At 39.8% G+C, this 16,395-nt stretch overlaps 1 protein-coding gene and 1 long non-coding RNA gene across 5 annotated transcripts in view; one reads left to right on the top strand and one right to left on the bottom strand.

The window, feature by feature from the left end:
• Positions 1–12,382, bottom strand: part of LOC144324224 (uncharacterized) — a 34,901-nt gene extending 22,519 nt beyond the window's left edge. The window contains exon 1 of the long non-coding RNA XR_013389741.1: positions 11,899–12,382. This is a non-coding gene — a long non-coding RNA (uncharacterized LOC144324224). The remainder of the gene's footprint in view (positions 1–11,898) is intronic.
• The window catches only part of C11H2orf74 (chromosome 11 C2orf74 homolog), a 32,093-nt gene extending 17,118 nt beyond the window's left edge, over positions 1–14,975 (top strand). Inside the window, exons 1-5 of one of the 4 annotated variants that reach the window (XM_077915543.1) lie at positions 12,613–12,775; positions 12,871–13,064; positions 13,319–13,432; positions 13,529–13,706; positions 13,977–14,421. In XM_077915543.1, the coding sequence (XP_077771669.1) occupies positions 12,970–13,064; positions 13,319–13,432; positions 13,529–13,706; positions 13,977–14,021 (432 nt within the window). In that variant the 5' untranslated portion in view covers positions 12,613–12,775; positions 12,871–12,969 and the 3' untranslated portion in view covers positions 14,022–14,421. Of the gene's footprint in view, positions 1–12,612; positions 12,776–12,848; positions 13,065–13,318; positions 13,433–13,528; positions 13,707–13,976; positions 14,422–14,474 lie in introns of those variants that run through there. The other 3 variants (XM_077915541.1, XM_077915540.1, XM_077915542.1) reach the window with 3 other exon arrangements.
• Positions 14,976–16,395: the final 1,420 nt, after the last annotated feature.

Genomic DNA, 16,395 nt, shown 5'->3' on the forward strand with positions numbered 1-16,395 from the left:
GCCCTACCAGAAAGGTGCTCTGTTAAAGATCAAATTTGTATTTTTCCTTTCTTTCACAGCACAGGCTAGGATAGAGATTGACTGAGGGAAGCCTTATTTATTTATTTTTTTAAAGATTTTTAAATTATTATTAATATTTTTCAAGATTTTACTTACTTATTCAGGAGAGACCGAGAGAGAGGCAGAGACATAGGCAGGGAGAAGCAGGCTCCCTGCAGGGACTGTGTGATCCTGGGATCACACCCTGAGCCAAAGGCAGACACTCAACCAACTGAGCCACCCAGGTGCCCCAGGAAGCCTTATTTAGAAGGACATGGATTCTGCTCATCCTGGAAGGAAGACATAGCCAAACTTTTTCTGTCTTGATATAAACAAACCGAACAAAAAACTGCCTCATTTTTTGGAAACTAGTTCTCATTGGAGAAAAATTAAGAAATGAGATTCTGGAATCCAGATACACTATTATCCTGACCCAGCCCTCCAAGGCTGTGTGTGATCTGCTGTGGTTGATTGCTGTAAGTGGGTCCCTGGGAGGCCAACTGTGGAACATCCTTGACAAGCTTAGCTTGTCATCCCTCAAAGGGCTTACCTCCCTGCAGGGATATAGATAAGCAAAGGCATCATCAGTAAGCAGTGGACAAACATTGTCCTTTGGGTTGAGTGGGAACAGTCTCCAAAATCGACAATGTGAGATAATGAGAAACTATTGCATTAGCCAGTGATCAGACTCCAAATAAGAAGACAACAGAACCTGCTATAGACTGAATAGGTTATCTGTTGGGGTATCTGGGCAATGTTGGGGTGGGTATCTGGGCAATGTTGGGGTATCTGGCCAATGTTGGGGTATCTGGGCAATGTATGGGTGGAATTTTCCACAGTGGGAAATAATGGGCTTTCTGCTAAAAGGGCTTGTGAGTAATTAAGCAATTGTTTGGAAAAAATAAATGTATTATGAGTATTTGAGTTTGTGGACTGGGTGATACTAATTTTATTGAAAATATTTGTTTATTTCTTCATCAGGATTTATCAAGTATATATCGTGTGCCAGATACTGTGCTAAGAGCTGGTGATAGTAACTATGCTCCTAGTGAGTTTAGGGAGGTATGGATAAGATGCATCACAGAGTAAACTGTTCTGCTAGGGGAAGCAGAGGGTCCAAAAGGAATTCAGAGAAGAAACCACTAATCTACACTTTGGGTAGTGGAAAGAGAGGCCAGGAGAAGACTCTCCAAAGAAAATAACATGTTAGCCTGAAAGTTGAGGTAGGAGCTCTTCCCACAACTGGGATGACACTGTTCCAGGAAGGAGAGACAGCATACATAAAACACTGAAGGTAAGAGGATGCAGCTCTCTCTGGAAAAGATAAGTGCAAGTTTAATGTGCTTGGAATAGAGTGGAGGTAGCAGAAAAAGGTGTGGGTTGAGGCTCTGGAGAGCTAGGTCTTGATCCTAAAGGGAATGGTGAGCCACTGAAGGATGTTAAATGGGGCAGAGCCATGATGAAAGTTTCTAGAATCTTTTCTCTGGTTACTGTGTAAAGAATGGATTGAAGAATAACATGATTTGCAGGGAGACCATTAGGACACTGTTGGAATAAATGAGAATGATGGAGAAAAGTAGATTTGAGTTAGGAGATGCTACCTTGCAGGACATGATTGACAAGATTTGGGGGATGAGGGAGGAGAAAGAAAAAGCATGATGCATATTGGTTCTGATAAAGTGGTCATAACCACATTGTGTATATGTGTGGAGAAAAATGCTCAAGGCATCTTTTGCTATCCAAACTCAAGATCCAGAAACTCAAGTAAATTTTGTAATCGTTTCTTTGCTATCCAAATTCCTGCTATTGACTAGTTGAGATCTAGGAACAAATCAATTTAGATAACAAGGTATTTGGGGTTTTTTTTTTATTTCCTACTTAAATGGAGGATCTGAAATTCAGGATTCAGCTAGTAGGAGTATTTGTAGAGTGTTTTTCAGTTTTGTTTTTAAAGAAAGCCTTTTATGCTCTTCCTTGCTATTGATTTAGTATTTTAGATAAAAAGTCTACATCATGAAAAAGGAAGTTTATGTTTTATTTTATTTTTTTTTTTGGAAGTTTATATTTTAATCAGTTGGTGTTTAGGAGAGAGCTCCTGAGATATAAGGTATTGAATGTATTCCTATGGCAAGATTACAGTTTTAAACATAAGTAGCTCTATTTTTCAGTATTCTATTTTTTACGTTGTAGATGTGTTAATAACTAAGGAAATATAATTGCTGTCAAGTGACCAGTTTTGACAAAAATCTATTGTTTTTACAAAAACCAATACAATTTTTTTTTTAGATTTTATTTATTTATGAGAAACACAGAGAGAGAGGCAGAGAGAGAAGCAGGCTCCTTATGGTGAGACTGATGCAGCGCTTGCTTGATCCCAGGACCCCAGGATCATTACCTGAGCCAAAGGCTCAACCACTGAGCCACCCAGGTGCCCCCATTACGATTTTTTAAATATTCAAAACCACTCTAAGACTTCAGTGAAGAAACCAAAGCAAATTTGGTTTTAGCAAAGCACTTTTAGGAGAGTTTTTAAATAAATTTTCATCCATATTTACTTCTGGTATAACAAGATTTTTATCATTCTTTTATTTTTTTTTAAGACCTCATTTATCTATTCATGAGAGACACAGAGAGGCAGACGGCAGAGAGAGAAGCAGGTTTCCACAGGGAGCCCAATACAGGACTCGACCTGAGCCAAATGCAGACACTCAACCACTAAGCCACCAGGTGCCCTTTACCATTCTTTGACATATGTGACTGCCATACTTTTTCTCAAATTGATATAAAGTATGTGAAAACAGTGGCTAAATGGCAGTGATGATTCTCTGGTATTCCAGGATAGTTTTTCAGACTCAGAGGTGACAATATATATCAAACATTAATGACTTTTTGAGATTTGTGAGGTATTTCAAGATGTTAAAGCCAAATGAAAATGGTCATAATATTTTTACAAGGTTGGATAATAGGAAAAAATTTCATTTTAGGGCAGCCCGGGTGGCTCAGCAGTTTAGCGCCACCTTCGGCCCAGAGCCTGATCCTGGAGACCCAGGATCCAGTCCCAAGTCGGGCTCCCTGCATGGAGCCTGCTTCTCCCTCTGCCCCAACCCCCTCTCTCTGTCTCTTATGAATAAATAAATTTTTAAAATCTTTAAAATTTTTTTCATTTTAATTTTTTTTCTAGGTAAGAACACCTTGAATCACCTTAACTACTATTCCTTTCTGTAAAGCAAAAACATTTGGTGGTCTGTGAAGTTTATAAATGTAGATTTCAGATAAGCTTAGGCTTGCATACATTCGTCTTCTGCTTTTTAACATTTTGTAACCACTCACTTCTCACAGCCCACACCCCTCTCAGCTGATGCCCTATTTCATTCCATTTTCCTATCAAAAAAAGGTAGACTATTTCATCTCCTTCCACCATGTCTATGATTTACCTACACCTGCAGCCACCCTCTCCTTTTCATCTTGTACCAAAGTTGACTGGTCAGCCACTCTGCCTCTGCTCTGGATGGCTTTGTCTCTCACTTTCCTAAGAACTTCACTCCTTCTCCTGCATCAGCTCTAACAGATCACTCCTGAGGGAGTTCAGAACATGCTACCCCAACCAATGCCACCTTGACATTTTATTTTGAGCTGAAGGCACTTGAAAAACAGCAGATGCAGGAAAGGCTCTCCGACCAAGCTTTATCTACTTAAAAACAGGACATAAAACTTCCATGAGAAAGATACCCTCCCTGTAACAGAGAAGAAAGCAGCCTTATCACCAGAGACTGGGAATCCATGTTGACACACATCTCTACCAACTTACTAAAGTGACTCTCCTTCCACTAGTTTTGCTGCCTCTCCCCCCATTAACTCCTAGTCACTTTCCTACAATTTTCTGCTTGTTGCCCAAACTCCTTGTCATTTCTTCCCAAATGTATTCTTAAGAGCTTTCTGGTCTGGTCGCTTCTTTTGGCCTTCATTCTCTTGTGAAGGCCCACATGAACATGTGAAAATAAAACTTGTATGCCTTTCTCCTGCTAATCTGTTTTACATCAGTTTAATTCTTGGACCCAGCTGGAGATGCTAAAGAGTAAAGAAGTTTTCCTCCCTTACACTCCCATCCATAAGCATGCGTAATCTCATGCTTTATAACATCTCTCTCTTGACCCTACATTTATCCTTCAGCTACTCTCCTATTTCCGTATCCTCTGTCACAGCCAAGCTTGAAAGGACAGCTCCTTAGTAGTAGTCTTCAAAGTCTATTGCTTACTACACCCTAGAATTTTGTAAAGTTATGTACTTTCTTGGCACATTTTAAGTTAACATTAAAAATTTTTATGTTGTTTAAATAGTTGCAAAAGCTGTAATTTCCAGAATATTGTAAATATTTGTGTTTTAACAGTCCCATCAATCTTTAATCTTTTATTTAAAATAAATCTAAATAGAACTTGATACTCATCATCCACTAAGTCTTCTACAAATTTTACATCATTCCTTTTCTACTTTAACTCCTAGTTCTAAATCATTTCCCTCACAAAAATTTATCCTAATATAATATATTTTATGCTTCAAAGTCTTTTATTCATTTACCCTATCATACATCTCTGAAAAAGAAAAGTACTTGAAATTAAAATTTTTCCTATGACCAGAAGTCTCTAAAAGTTAATGACTTGTGGATTTATTATAATATTAATATACAACTGATAAAAATCACATTAAAGTAAAATTTTATTGGAAATGCTATCTTAATGAAATGAATGGACTTTTTTCAATTGGCTTTAATTCTTGAGGATAACTCATTGCTCAGAATGACGGGGCTCAGCATCAATAATATCCTGGTTTTTCATTTATATGTGATAAGAAACTTCTTCACATAACTAAGTAGACAGAAGTAGAAGAGATTTTGTTATAGCAATATTAGTCATTTCTTTGGGCTCTGAATGCCAAAACTGACATTGTGTGACCTATCATCACATTATCATCTGCAGACTGACAACTAGGTTCTCCTTCAATCTGGTTGAAAGCAAAGAATAAGAAAACATCAGGATTTCAAAAATAGTTTCTTGGAGTTACTGCTCTCTCAGTTCCATACCAATGTTTTGACCTGCCCTGCTGCTCATCCTCACTGGACATTTTGACACCCTGGGACAATGCGCCATCGTTAGAGGAGGAGGAAGAGAGCAATGCCTTTCTTTTGTAAAAAGGGAGAAAGGTGATGTGAAAGCTGCAGTGGGAAAGCTGTGTTGCCCACAACACAGGCATGCTCTCAGGAAGAGCATTTTTAGGAAAGTCTTTAGCCTAGTTTGAAGGCCACTGAGATACACCTGCTGCTTCTCCTGATTCTTGTTCACTCTTAAAATCCACCCTAATCGCACCTCTGTCTGCAACTCCATTGAAAATACTTTTACATCAGCAGCGAACACTTTCGACTCATTGTGGAGAGTCTGTGGGCACACAGGTTCCTGAGTCTGCACAACCCATCTCCAGTTAGGAAGGGGCTGTTGGGAGCATGCGCACACCCATTTTCCCTTAGGAATCAAATGCACTTGAGCGCACAGGTGTTCGGATTCAGGTGAGACTCTTCCCAGGATGCGCTGGGGGGGTCCTGGCTCCTGTGGACATGGTCACAGAATGTTTGTGGATCCCTCTTTGGCAGATTCCAAATTTGTGGACAAAAGGTTAGTAGACTTGTTTTTGTGACCGGAGTTTAACGTCTTTTCTTTCTTTTTTTCTTGAATCATTTTTTTATGAATGTAAATATATTAAATATTCATTGTAAAACATATCTAACAGCAACCCAGTAGAAAAATAGACTCTCAATCTAAAATTGTCAGGGGGCTAATAATTAAGCAAAAGCATTTGTTTGGGATCAAAGAATTGCAAATTTCAGTGTACACAGATTTTGTAGCTTCACAAATATTGTCCCCCCCAGGGAGCAAAATTAAGGAATTTTAATGTTTTTATTATTTTTCAGGGATGTATAGTTGACACAAAATGTTACATTAGTTTTCAGGTGTACAGCATAGTGGTCTGACAAGTCTATAGGTTATGCTATGCTCACCACAAATAGAGCTACCGTCTGTCACCAAAAGTCAGGGGTTTTTAAAGACAAAAAGGGAATGCTTGTATAGGTTGTTTACAAAGAATTTTGATTGGTGTTGGTGGCAGAAAACTATTCTTGACTAAATGTAATTAGTTGCTAAGGCTATCACTAAGCCAAGGTCTATCACTGTAGCAAGTTGCAGGTGTTGGTGCCTAGTCCTAGAAGTACTTGTGATTTGGCCCAGTTAAAAAAATTCATGGGTCCACCCTCTCAGATGTGCCCATGATCCACTCCTTTTTTAAAAAAAATTTAAAAATTTAAATAAAATGTTTTTTAAAAGTAAGATATCTGGGGCCCTAAAACAGTGAAACAAAGTGGATAAGATTTAAAAGATAGAACCAAAAATAAAAAATAAAAAAAATAAAAGAGGGATCCCTGGGTGGCGCAGCGGTTTAGCGCCTGCCTTTGGCCCAGGGTGCGATCCTGGAGACCTGGGATCGAATCCCATGTCAGGCTCCCGGTGCATGGAGCCTGCTTCTCCCTCTGCGCCTCTCTCTCTCTCTCTGTGATGTGACTATCATAAATAAATAAATAAATAAATAAATAATAAGCAAGCCAGAAGCCAATAAACTTTTGAAAATAAAAGTGAAGATTAATATTTGTCAGAGTTTAATTAATATATTTATATATAAATATGACCATCAATGCCATTTATAAAACAGTAAGATGTTCAACAATAAGTAAACAATTGTAATGCTTCTATAAACTGGAAAAGTGTATAGGTATTTTAAAAAAAATCATCTTTTCAAAAATTATTGAAAGACATTGGGGAAATGTTAACATTTTGAGGAAACACATGTATTTTTATGACTTTAAAAAACTTAGAATCATAGGGTGCCTCGGTGGCTCAGTCAGTTAAGTGTCTGAATCTTGGTTTTGGCTCAGGTCATGATCTCAGGATCAGGGCATAGGAGGTGCTCCACGTTCAGTGGGGAGTCTGCTTGAGATTCTCTTCCTCCCTCTATCACGGCCCCTCCTCCCCTTGCTCACTCTCTCAAAATAATAAATCTTTGGGGCAGCCCAAGTGGCTCAGCGGTTTAGAGCCACCTTCAGCCCGGGGCATGATCCTGGAGACCTGGGATCGAGTCCCACGTTGGGCTCCCTGCATGGGGCCTGCTTCTCCCTCTGCCTGTGTCTCTCCCTCTGTGTGTGTGTGTGTCTCTCATGAATAAATAAATAAAATATTTTAAAAATAATAATATTTTTTAAAAATTAGAATCACTATATATATACTTTGTTAAATTTACCATGATTATAAACACTATGAAACCAGTTTCCCCACATCTTTCTATATAGAGCATATCGCCAGATATTTCATTGTTTGCCAATCTGATGAGTAAAAAAAAATATCTCAGTGTAGTTCCAATTTGCTTTCTCTCATTATAACTGACCCTAGACATCTTTTTTTTTTTTTTTTTAAGATTTTATTTATTTACTCATGAGAGACAGGCAGAGGGAGAAGCAGACTACCTGCAGTGTGCCTGATGTGGGGACTCAATCCTAGGATCCCAGGATCACACCATGAGCCAAAGGCAGAGGACACTCAACCACTGAGCCACCCAGGCATCCCTCTAGGCACCTTTTTGTACATATAAGGCCTATTTGTTTTTCTATAGATTCTTTGTTTCCCAGTCCTTTGCCTTGTGAAAGGTGAAATAAAAGAATCAGTTATGTCAAGGGGTTTATATTTTTTTTATTTTTATTTATTTATTTATTTATTTATTATTTATTTATGATAGTCACAGAGAGAGAGAGAGGCAGAGACACAGGCAGAGGGAGAAGCAGGCTCCATGCACCAGGAGCCCGACGTGGGATTCGATCCTGGGTCTCCAGGATCGCGCCCTGGGCCAAAGGCAGGCGCCAAACCGCTGCGCCACCCAGGGATCCCTGTCAAGGGGTTTATAAATGGAGCCAGGGGGCTATTAAGGAGTGTGTTGAGTCAGGAATCCTGGATTGCAGGACACATGAGCCCCACTCAAACCAGTTAAGCCAAAAAGGAAAGGCATCAGTTCACACAACTTACAGCTTCCAGGCCACAGTGAAAAAAAATCAAGACTTCTGGCATGGTTAGATCAAGCAGAGTCATTTGTAATCAACCCTGCTCTCTTCTTTGCTGGTAGGCTCTGCACCTGTCTTGACTTGGAGATTAACTGAGCTGATTAGATCACATGTTGACTCCTGCACTGTGCACTGTTCTGATGGGCAGGCCTGGGTCCTGTGTGCTCCCCTGGTTTTCACATTCAGGCAGCTGTGATGTGTAGGTCCCCTGAATGTCCTTGCTGTGATCCTGTAATTCAGGGATCATGCTTTTGTTGGAGGAGATCACCAGATTGCATGGGTCAAGGCCTTGGGGAGGTCGCTGGGGACTCGCACACACCATGTACCCAGCTGGAACACAGGGTGCTGCAGATTCGGCCTCCGGCAAGGCCTACACTTTGGCTACTCCCCACAAGGAGCCTGAAGGCGGGAGTGGGGGATAGGGCAGACCGCTGGCCCTAGAAGGAGTGGATATCTGACCCCAACATGGCAGATGCGAGGAGCACTAGAGGAGTCCTCCTTGCTCCAAAGACTCTGAAAGCCTGCTCTGTCTTGCTTTTACATCCTGTTAAGATACCAATATGGAGAAACTTTTAGTGTCTATTGGGCATTATTGGTTTGAAGGATTAGAAAGCAGGTTTTGATAAGAGGAGGGACATTTTTAGGGTTCTGGGAGCTGGAGGATGAGGAATAAATGGGGCAGGAGGTAGGACATACAAAGAGTGTGAAAGACCCTGCCACTCCCCAGCTGGCCTGCAGCTGGAGCTGCACAAGGCACAAGTTTGGGATGCAGGCAGGTGACATGGTGTTATCACTGAGCTGAAGTGACAGCTGCGAGAAAGCAAGAAGGAGCCCAGTGGCTGGTGATGGAATCATGGAAGAGCTAGTCCAGGGTGGGGAGGTGGGGAAGGTAAAGGGCTGAGGTCGGCGTTGGGTATTCACAGGGGAAACAAACTGAGCAAGAGAGTGGAGATAGAAACAGGATTTCCATGTGCTGGTTTTCTTTTTCCAGAGCTTTTTACCAGGCCCCTTTACAGGTGGCTTCCCTTTCCTCTGTTCCACAAGTCAGTTTTTAAAATTGTGATAAATATATATAATACAAAATTTACTTTTTTTTTTTTTTTGCCATTTCTAAGTATGCATTTCAGTGGCTTAAGGACATTTATGTTGCTGTGCAGTCACCGCCACCATCTGTCTCCAGAACTTTCTCATCATCCCAAGTTTAAACTATATCCATTAAACAATAGCCCACCATGTCCCCCCTCAGCCCAGAGCCTGATAATCATGGTTCTATTTTCTGTGTCTCTGAATTTGACTATTGCAGGTACTTGATAGAAGTGGAATCATACAATATGTTTCCTTCACTTAGCATCATGCCTTCAAGCTTCATCTGTGTGTAACATGTATCAGAATTTCGTTCCTTTTTAAAGCTGAATAATATATTCCAACTTGGGTTGTTTCTACCTTTGGGCTGTTGTGAATAGTGCTTCTGTGGACATGGGTGCACAAATATCTGTTCTAGTCCCTCCTTCACTTACCTTTTGTAGATGCCCAGAAGTGGAACTGCTGAGTCATTTGGAACTCTGTATTTAGTTATTTGAGGAACTGCCATACTGCTTCCCACAGGGGCTGCACCATTTTTACATTCTCACCAACCATACACAAGGGTTCCAATTCCTCCACATTCTGACTAGCACTTGTTTTCTTTTCTTTTTAATAATAGCTTTATTAATGGCTATGAAGTGGTTATCCCATTGTGGTTTTGACTTGCTCCTTAATGATTAGTGATGTTGAGCATCTTTTTATGTGTTTACTGTCCATTTGCATATCTTCTTTGGAGAAATGTCTGTGCAAGTCTTTTGCCCATTTTTGAATTGGGTTGTTTTTTATTGTTGAGTTTTAAGAGTTCCTTATTTATTCTGGATATTAATCCATTATCAGACAAATGATTTGAAAATACTTTTTCACCATTGAGTATGATGTTAGCTGCGGGTTTCTATATATTGCCTTTATTATATTGGGGTAGTTTCCTTCTATTCCTAGTTTCATGTTTTTCCTCATGAAAAGGATGTTAAATGATGCCAAATGCCTTTCCTGAATCAGTTGAGATGATCATATGTTTTTCTCCTGTTCATTCTCTTAATGTGGTGTATTACATAGATTTTTGTATGTTGAATCATCCTTGCATTTGTGGAATAAACTCCACTTTGTCGTGGTGTTTAATCCTTTTAATATGCTGCTAAATTCAGTTTGCTAGTACTTTGTTGAGGATTTTTGCCTTAGTCTTCATAAGGGATATCAGTCTTTTAGTTTAGTTTTGTTTTTTTTGTTTGTTTTTTTTTTTTTTGGTAGTGTCTTTGGCTTTGGTATCAGGGTAATGCTGGCCTCATAGAATGAGTTACAAAGTGTTTCCCTTTTTTCAGTTGTTTGGATAATTTGAAAAAGATTGGTTAATTCTTTAGATGTTTGATAACATTCCTTTGTGAAAACATCTGGTCCAGGGATTTTCTTTGTTGGGAGGTTTTGATTATTGATTCAGTCTCCTTATAGTTCTATGCAGATTTCCTGTATCTTCATGATTCTGTCTTAACAGGTTTTGTGTTTCTAGAAAGTTTTCCATTTCATCTGAGTTATTCAGTTTGTCAGCATTTAATTGTTCATAGTACTCTCTTAGAATATTTTTTATTTCAGTAGAATTGGTTGTAATTTCCCACCATCATATAATTTTGAGCACACACCTATGTGCCAGGTGTACTTTGTTAGGCTCTGGAACCCATCTTTGAATATCATGGTATCACAGACTTACAGTGCAGCAGTGCATTTAAAATGTGATTTAGGGAGCAAAGTCGGATAACCTTCCACTTTTCAGAACTATGTTAACTATAAATAAATTTAAGACATTGATTCCCAAGTCATATTCAGGGAAGGAACGCCCTTATGATAGTCTTATGAGCCCTTACTTGTTGCTAAAGGTCTCTGGCCTCAGACTGTGTCTGGTAAATAGTCTTGGAGACAGGACCCACTAGCAGCGGTGCACTGCAGTCCAGCACTACTCATGGAACCACACGTACTCAAACTCAGTATGGGGATAGGGCCCCTTTTCCATTTCTATTCAGTATAATATCCATGCAGTAGATGACACAAGATACACTAGTCTTAAGGATACAGTTTTCGGGGTTTTTTACATACATCTAGATCTGTGTAGCCAACAGTAGATCTAAAATATTCCCATCTCTCAGAAAAATCCTTTATGTGTACATGAGACATGGGAAGTTTTGGGTCCTAAAAGTCTTAGTCTAGCAGCAGTATAGAGTAAGGAGAATGAGATGGATTCTGAGTCTTCATCTGGGAGCCTTGAGGAGGCATCTGTAAATTCTGCTCACTCTTCCAGGAGTGGCTCAGATGTTGACATGTTCGTAAAAATCAGGCATGGCCTGAGCCCTCCAACAAGCTCTTACTTGTGCTTACATACATGCCACACACAGACCCATCCATTCAACATTTATGGGATTCGTAGGTCCTGACCTGGTGGAGTATCCAAAGGTATAACACCACAGTCCTTGCCCTTCTGAAAGAGAGCCAGTTTGGCTGCAGCCCAGAGACCCCCAGAGCTCATTTTCTCATTTTTAAGATGTGGTTTGCAGCAGCTACCATTTTCTATTGTACCTTCCTTTGCTTCTCAGAAAACCCTAGCTCCTCCCTCCCCCTTCCTGTCATGGGCATCACTCACTGACCTGAAAGTTAGGTTGGAAGTGGGGTCATCTTGACTCTGCTCATCTTGCTCTGCTCCTGCTTCCTCAGCCACGGCTCCTAGAGTTACCAGTTTGCTTATTTGTCCAGGAAGTGGGTCCAGTGATATAGTATTAGAAGGAAATGGGCTCTTTAGTTTGGAGAGCATCCATTAGGAGGTAAGTTGATTACTATTGAGAGGGATTTCATAAGAAGGAAGTGGGAATGGGACGCCTGGGTGGCTCAGTGGTTTAGCACCTGCCTTAGGCCCAGGTTGTGATCCTGGAGTCCTGGGATCGAGTCCCACATCGAGCTCCCTGAGTGGAGCCTACTTCTTCCTCTGCCTGTGTCTCTGCCTGTGTGTGTGTGTGTGTGTGTGTGTGTGTCTCATGAATAAATAAATAAAATATTTTTTTAAAAAAGGAAGTGGGACTAGTTGTTCATTGTCTGTGAAAGAAGCAGTAAGAGAAACAGGCTCGGGTTAAGAAAGGAAACCTGGTGTTTGGAAAGCAGGAAGAAAATCCTCATCTGAAGAGTGGCCAGGATGGTGCCACATGGCCTTCACCCCAGCCCTCTGATAGGAGAGGACAGCGAGATGGCAACCCAGAGGAGAGTTTTTTAGTTCTCCTAACTCCAGGCAACAGATAGGGTTGGGCTGACACTCTGGTCTTTCTAACTAAACCGTTCTATGATTCTATGATGTCACTGAAGAGAGAAGAATAGGGAGCTGGGCTTGGCTCCAGCTGCTCCAATTCCTTTCCTCTGGATTCTGATAGTTTTTGGGGTGAGGGGAGATGAGCTGAGTGATCACACGTGTCCCAGCTCAGTCTCCCCTCTAACCACCTCAGACCCCACCACATTTATGGAGAGAAATTAGCCAGTGTGAGTCAACTTCATCGAAACAAGCACAGCATTTTCTATGAAGCTGATCAAAAAAAACAACAACGAAAAATAGCCTTTTATTCTTCTGTTTCTAGAAAACTTAAAGAACAAGAAAACTACATTCAAACTAAGCTGGAAAAGAATATTTGTACAACCTGTGATTGTGAGAGTGGACAAGTCTTCTAGCTAAGCCTATGAGCTTTGAAACCACAGCAATCACTTTCTTCATCCTCCTTCTAATTTGCTTCGTTTGCATCTTCCTTTTATTGGTGGTTTTTTTATATAAATGGTATAAATCCATGCTGATAAATTGGGATCAGATTTCAAGTCACACTAGCAAATGTATCTAGAAATAATATAAATCAATTTAAAATAGAGCAAATAATGCTATAGCTATTTACTTTTTCCACTTCAGAATTTTAGAAGTTCTAATTTCCTGTTTAAAAGTGAAGTTCCCAAAAAAAAATTTTAAAAAAGAGTGAAGTTCCCTACCAAGTAAATCACAACCATTCTCTTCTGAATTTTCTACTTATTTGTTTTCAGTTCCCAAAGCAAAGTTGAAGAGACAGAAAAAGTTCCTTGTATAGATGGTAATGGAGGTGAAAAATGTGTAGCTGCTGCTAATGTGGAGACAAACAATACAGGAGACCAAGAAAAGTAAGTCTGTATCATAGAATGTGATAGAAAGCCATTTTGGGGTGTGATAATGGTGGCTAACATGCATGAATTTTTAAAATCCTGCTGATTATCTAGGACTCTCGTAACACAAATCATAGACTTGAATGCACCCACAAGGCCTGGCATTCTTGTCCAGAGACGGAGTAAAGACGTGGAGGACACACCTTTAGAAAACAAAGAGGAGATGGAGGACAAGGAAGACAAAATGAAAGAGAAGCAAGAGCCTAAGAATGTTAAAGGGAATGGCGAAGAGGTAATGGGCTTTTCTCCTCCCAAGGTCCAGTTCAGAATTCCTTTCATTAAAAAGGTAGTAAATAATTTGGCTAGGTGCAATGAGCTAGTCTTGCTTGAAACTTAAGTTTGTTTCTAGAAGGAGCACAATGTCTGCAATCATCGAAACCATTCTTCTTAGTTCATGTTATTAAACTAGTCATGTATTCCATCCAAATCTAGATACTTGCTCATTCTTCACTCTTACATTTGTGGTGGTCTTAATGATTCCCCTTCATTTTGTTTTTCTCAGAATCCTAGGATTTTAGAGCTGGCGGAGTCCTTGGAGATCATCTAGGGATCCAGGTTTCTCATGTTACAAATGAGAAAATGGGATGAATTGTGCAAGGTCATTCCTCCACCGTGGCCAAGATCAGGATCAGACCCCATGTCCCTGTTCTGGTTCCAGGCTCCTTGTACAATAGCACACAAAGATTGCCCGGACCTTCTTGAGCTCCCTGTCGGGACCCTATGATAGGAACAGTTCACATCTTCCCTCAACACAAGGCCCATGCCCAGAGGCAGAACGATGGTTCAGGGGGCTCTTTTATAACCATAGAAATATAAAAATGAGATCGTGATGGATTATCACTGCTTTCCTGTGTCATTTAGAAACACATCTTCTGTTTCTCACAATGTTTCTATATTTAATTTAGAATATAAACGAAATTAAAAATATAATGTTTTTTAAAGCGGAACTTGTTGCCTTCATAAATTGATCATTTATACTGTTTGTTCCATTCTCTTACAGGATGACGATATCCAAAAACCACCCATACCTCTCACTAAAACTCATTCAGTTGTTGAAAACCAGAAAAGACCTTTAAAAGGAGTGACATTTTCTAGGGAAGTAATTGTTGTGGACCTTGGAAAGGAATACCCCCCGGCACCTCGAAGCTATACTCGAGAACATAAAGAGAGAAAATGAGCTCAAAAAAAAAAAAAAAAAAAAAAAAAAGCTGAGAGTGAAAGAAATATAAGCTTAGACTAACAATGAAATGACTGGGGTTACAAGATCATGTTGAAACAGCAAAATATGGGGAATTAAGCAAATACAAATAGTATTTTACCTTTGTGCAGAAAGAAGTGGGCTACATGCAAAATTCTGTGAGTAAAATACCCAGAGTTTGAATATAGTTTTTTTTGAAAACTCAAATCTGAGTTCAAGAAATTGATTGTATTAAGTGTCCTTAAAACAGTGTCTACTCAAACACTGTTCTAACATGTGAATAAAGTTATTTGTGTTTGTGCAGATGTCTGTTAGGTAAATCATATTTAAGGGGAACTTTGGAGATAGTACCTGTTCTTGATGCTCTCATCACAGGTATTCATGACCAAATGACATTACTGCTATTGTCATAGAAACTTCCAATAACAAGGACTAAGATCTCCTACTACATAATCCCTATTGAGCTCAGTCCTCAAACCCTAATAGTACTGACAGCTGCTTTTAGTACTGTTTACTTACAGAAAACAACCTACCACCATCAGTAAAACATCCTGGTACTTTAGGCAAGTCCTACGTTTATACTATTTTTGATTTCAGTAGTTTAAAATTTGCTGTCCCTATGTGGCATGTGACAGGACAAGCCATTAAAGCATCATCCAAACCACTGCAGTAAACGTGTGAAAAGTACAAGGGGCTACGAGAGAGATAAAAAGCAGAAGATATAACACTCGATTCAGGATCTAGCACATGGTCATACATATGACACACACTCGATAAATGTTGAGTGAGAGAATAAGTGGGTGATACAATTAAAAGGTGTGACTAATTCTAAAAGAAGAGTATTGACACCCTTTGGTGTTGGGAGAAGTCCTTGAGTCTGGGCTTTTGTGTGAAGAGCAGGGACTTAACGAATGGAAGCATTGGATAATATAAGCCGAAGGAAGAGTGTTTGTCAGATGGGAGAAGCCAAAGCAAAGGATTTCTCTTTCTGCTGCTTGTTAGTGTGTAGACTTCTGTGCATTGATTTTATATCCTGCAACGTTGCCGAATTCCTGTATCAGTTCTAGCAATTTTTTGGTGGAGTCTTTCAAGTTTTCTACACAGATATCCTATCTTCTGTGAAGAGTGAAAGTTTGACTACTTTGCTGATTTGGATGCCTTTTATTTCTTCTTCTTGTCTGATTGCTGAGGCCAGGACTTCTAGTACTCTGTTGAACAACAGTGGTGAGAGTGGACATCCCCATTGTGTTCCCGACTGTAGGGGAAAGGTTCGGTTTTTCCCCACTGAAGATGATATTAGCTGTGGATATTTCATAGATGGCCTTTATGATGTTGAGGTATGTCCCTCTACCCCTACATTGTGGAGGATTTTATTTTATTTTATTTTATTTTATTTTGTGGAGGATTTTGATAAAGGATGCCATATTTTGTCACATGCTTTTTCTTCATCTATTGAGAGGATCTTATCCTCTCTTTTATTAATGTGGTGTATCATGTTTATTGCTTTGCAGATGTTGAACCACCCCTGCAGCCAAGGAATAAATCCCACTTGGTCGTGGCAAATAATCCTTTTAATGTACTGTTGGATCCTATTAGCTAGTGTCGTGCTGAGAATTTTTGCGTCCATGTTTATCAGTGATATTGTTCTGGAATTCTCCTTTTTGTGGGGTCTCTGTGTGGTTTTGGGATCAAGGTAATACTGGCCTCACAGAAAGAGTTTGGA

The sequence above is a fragment of the Canis aureus genome, chromosome 11 (genome assembly GCF_053574225.1).
Source record: "Canis aureus isolate CA01 chromosome 11, VMU_Caureus_v.1.0, whole genome shotgun sequence".
NCBI classification, from domain to species: domain Eukaryota; kingdom Metazoa; phylum Chordata; class Mammalia; order Carnivora; family Canidae; genus Canis; species Canis aureus.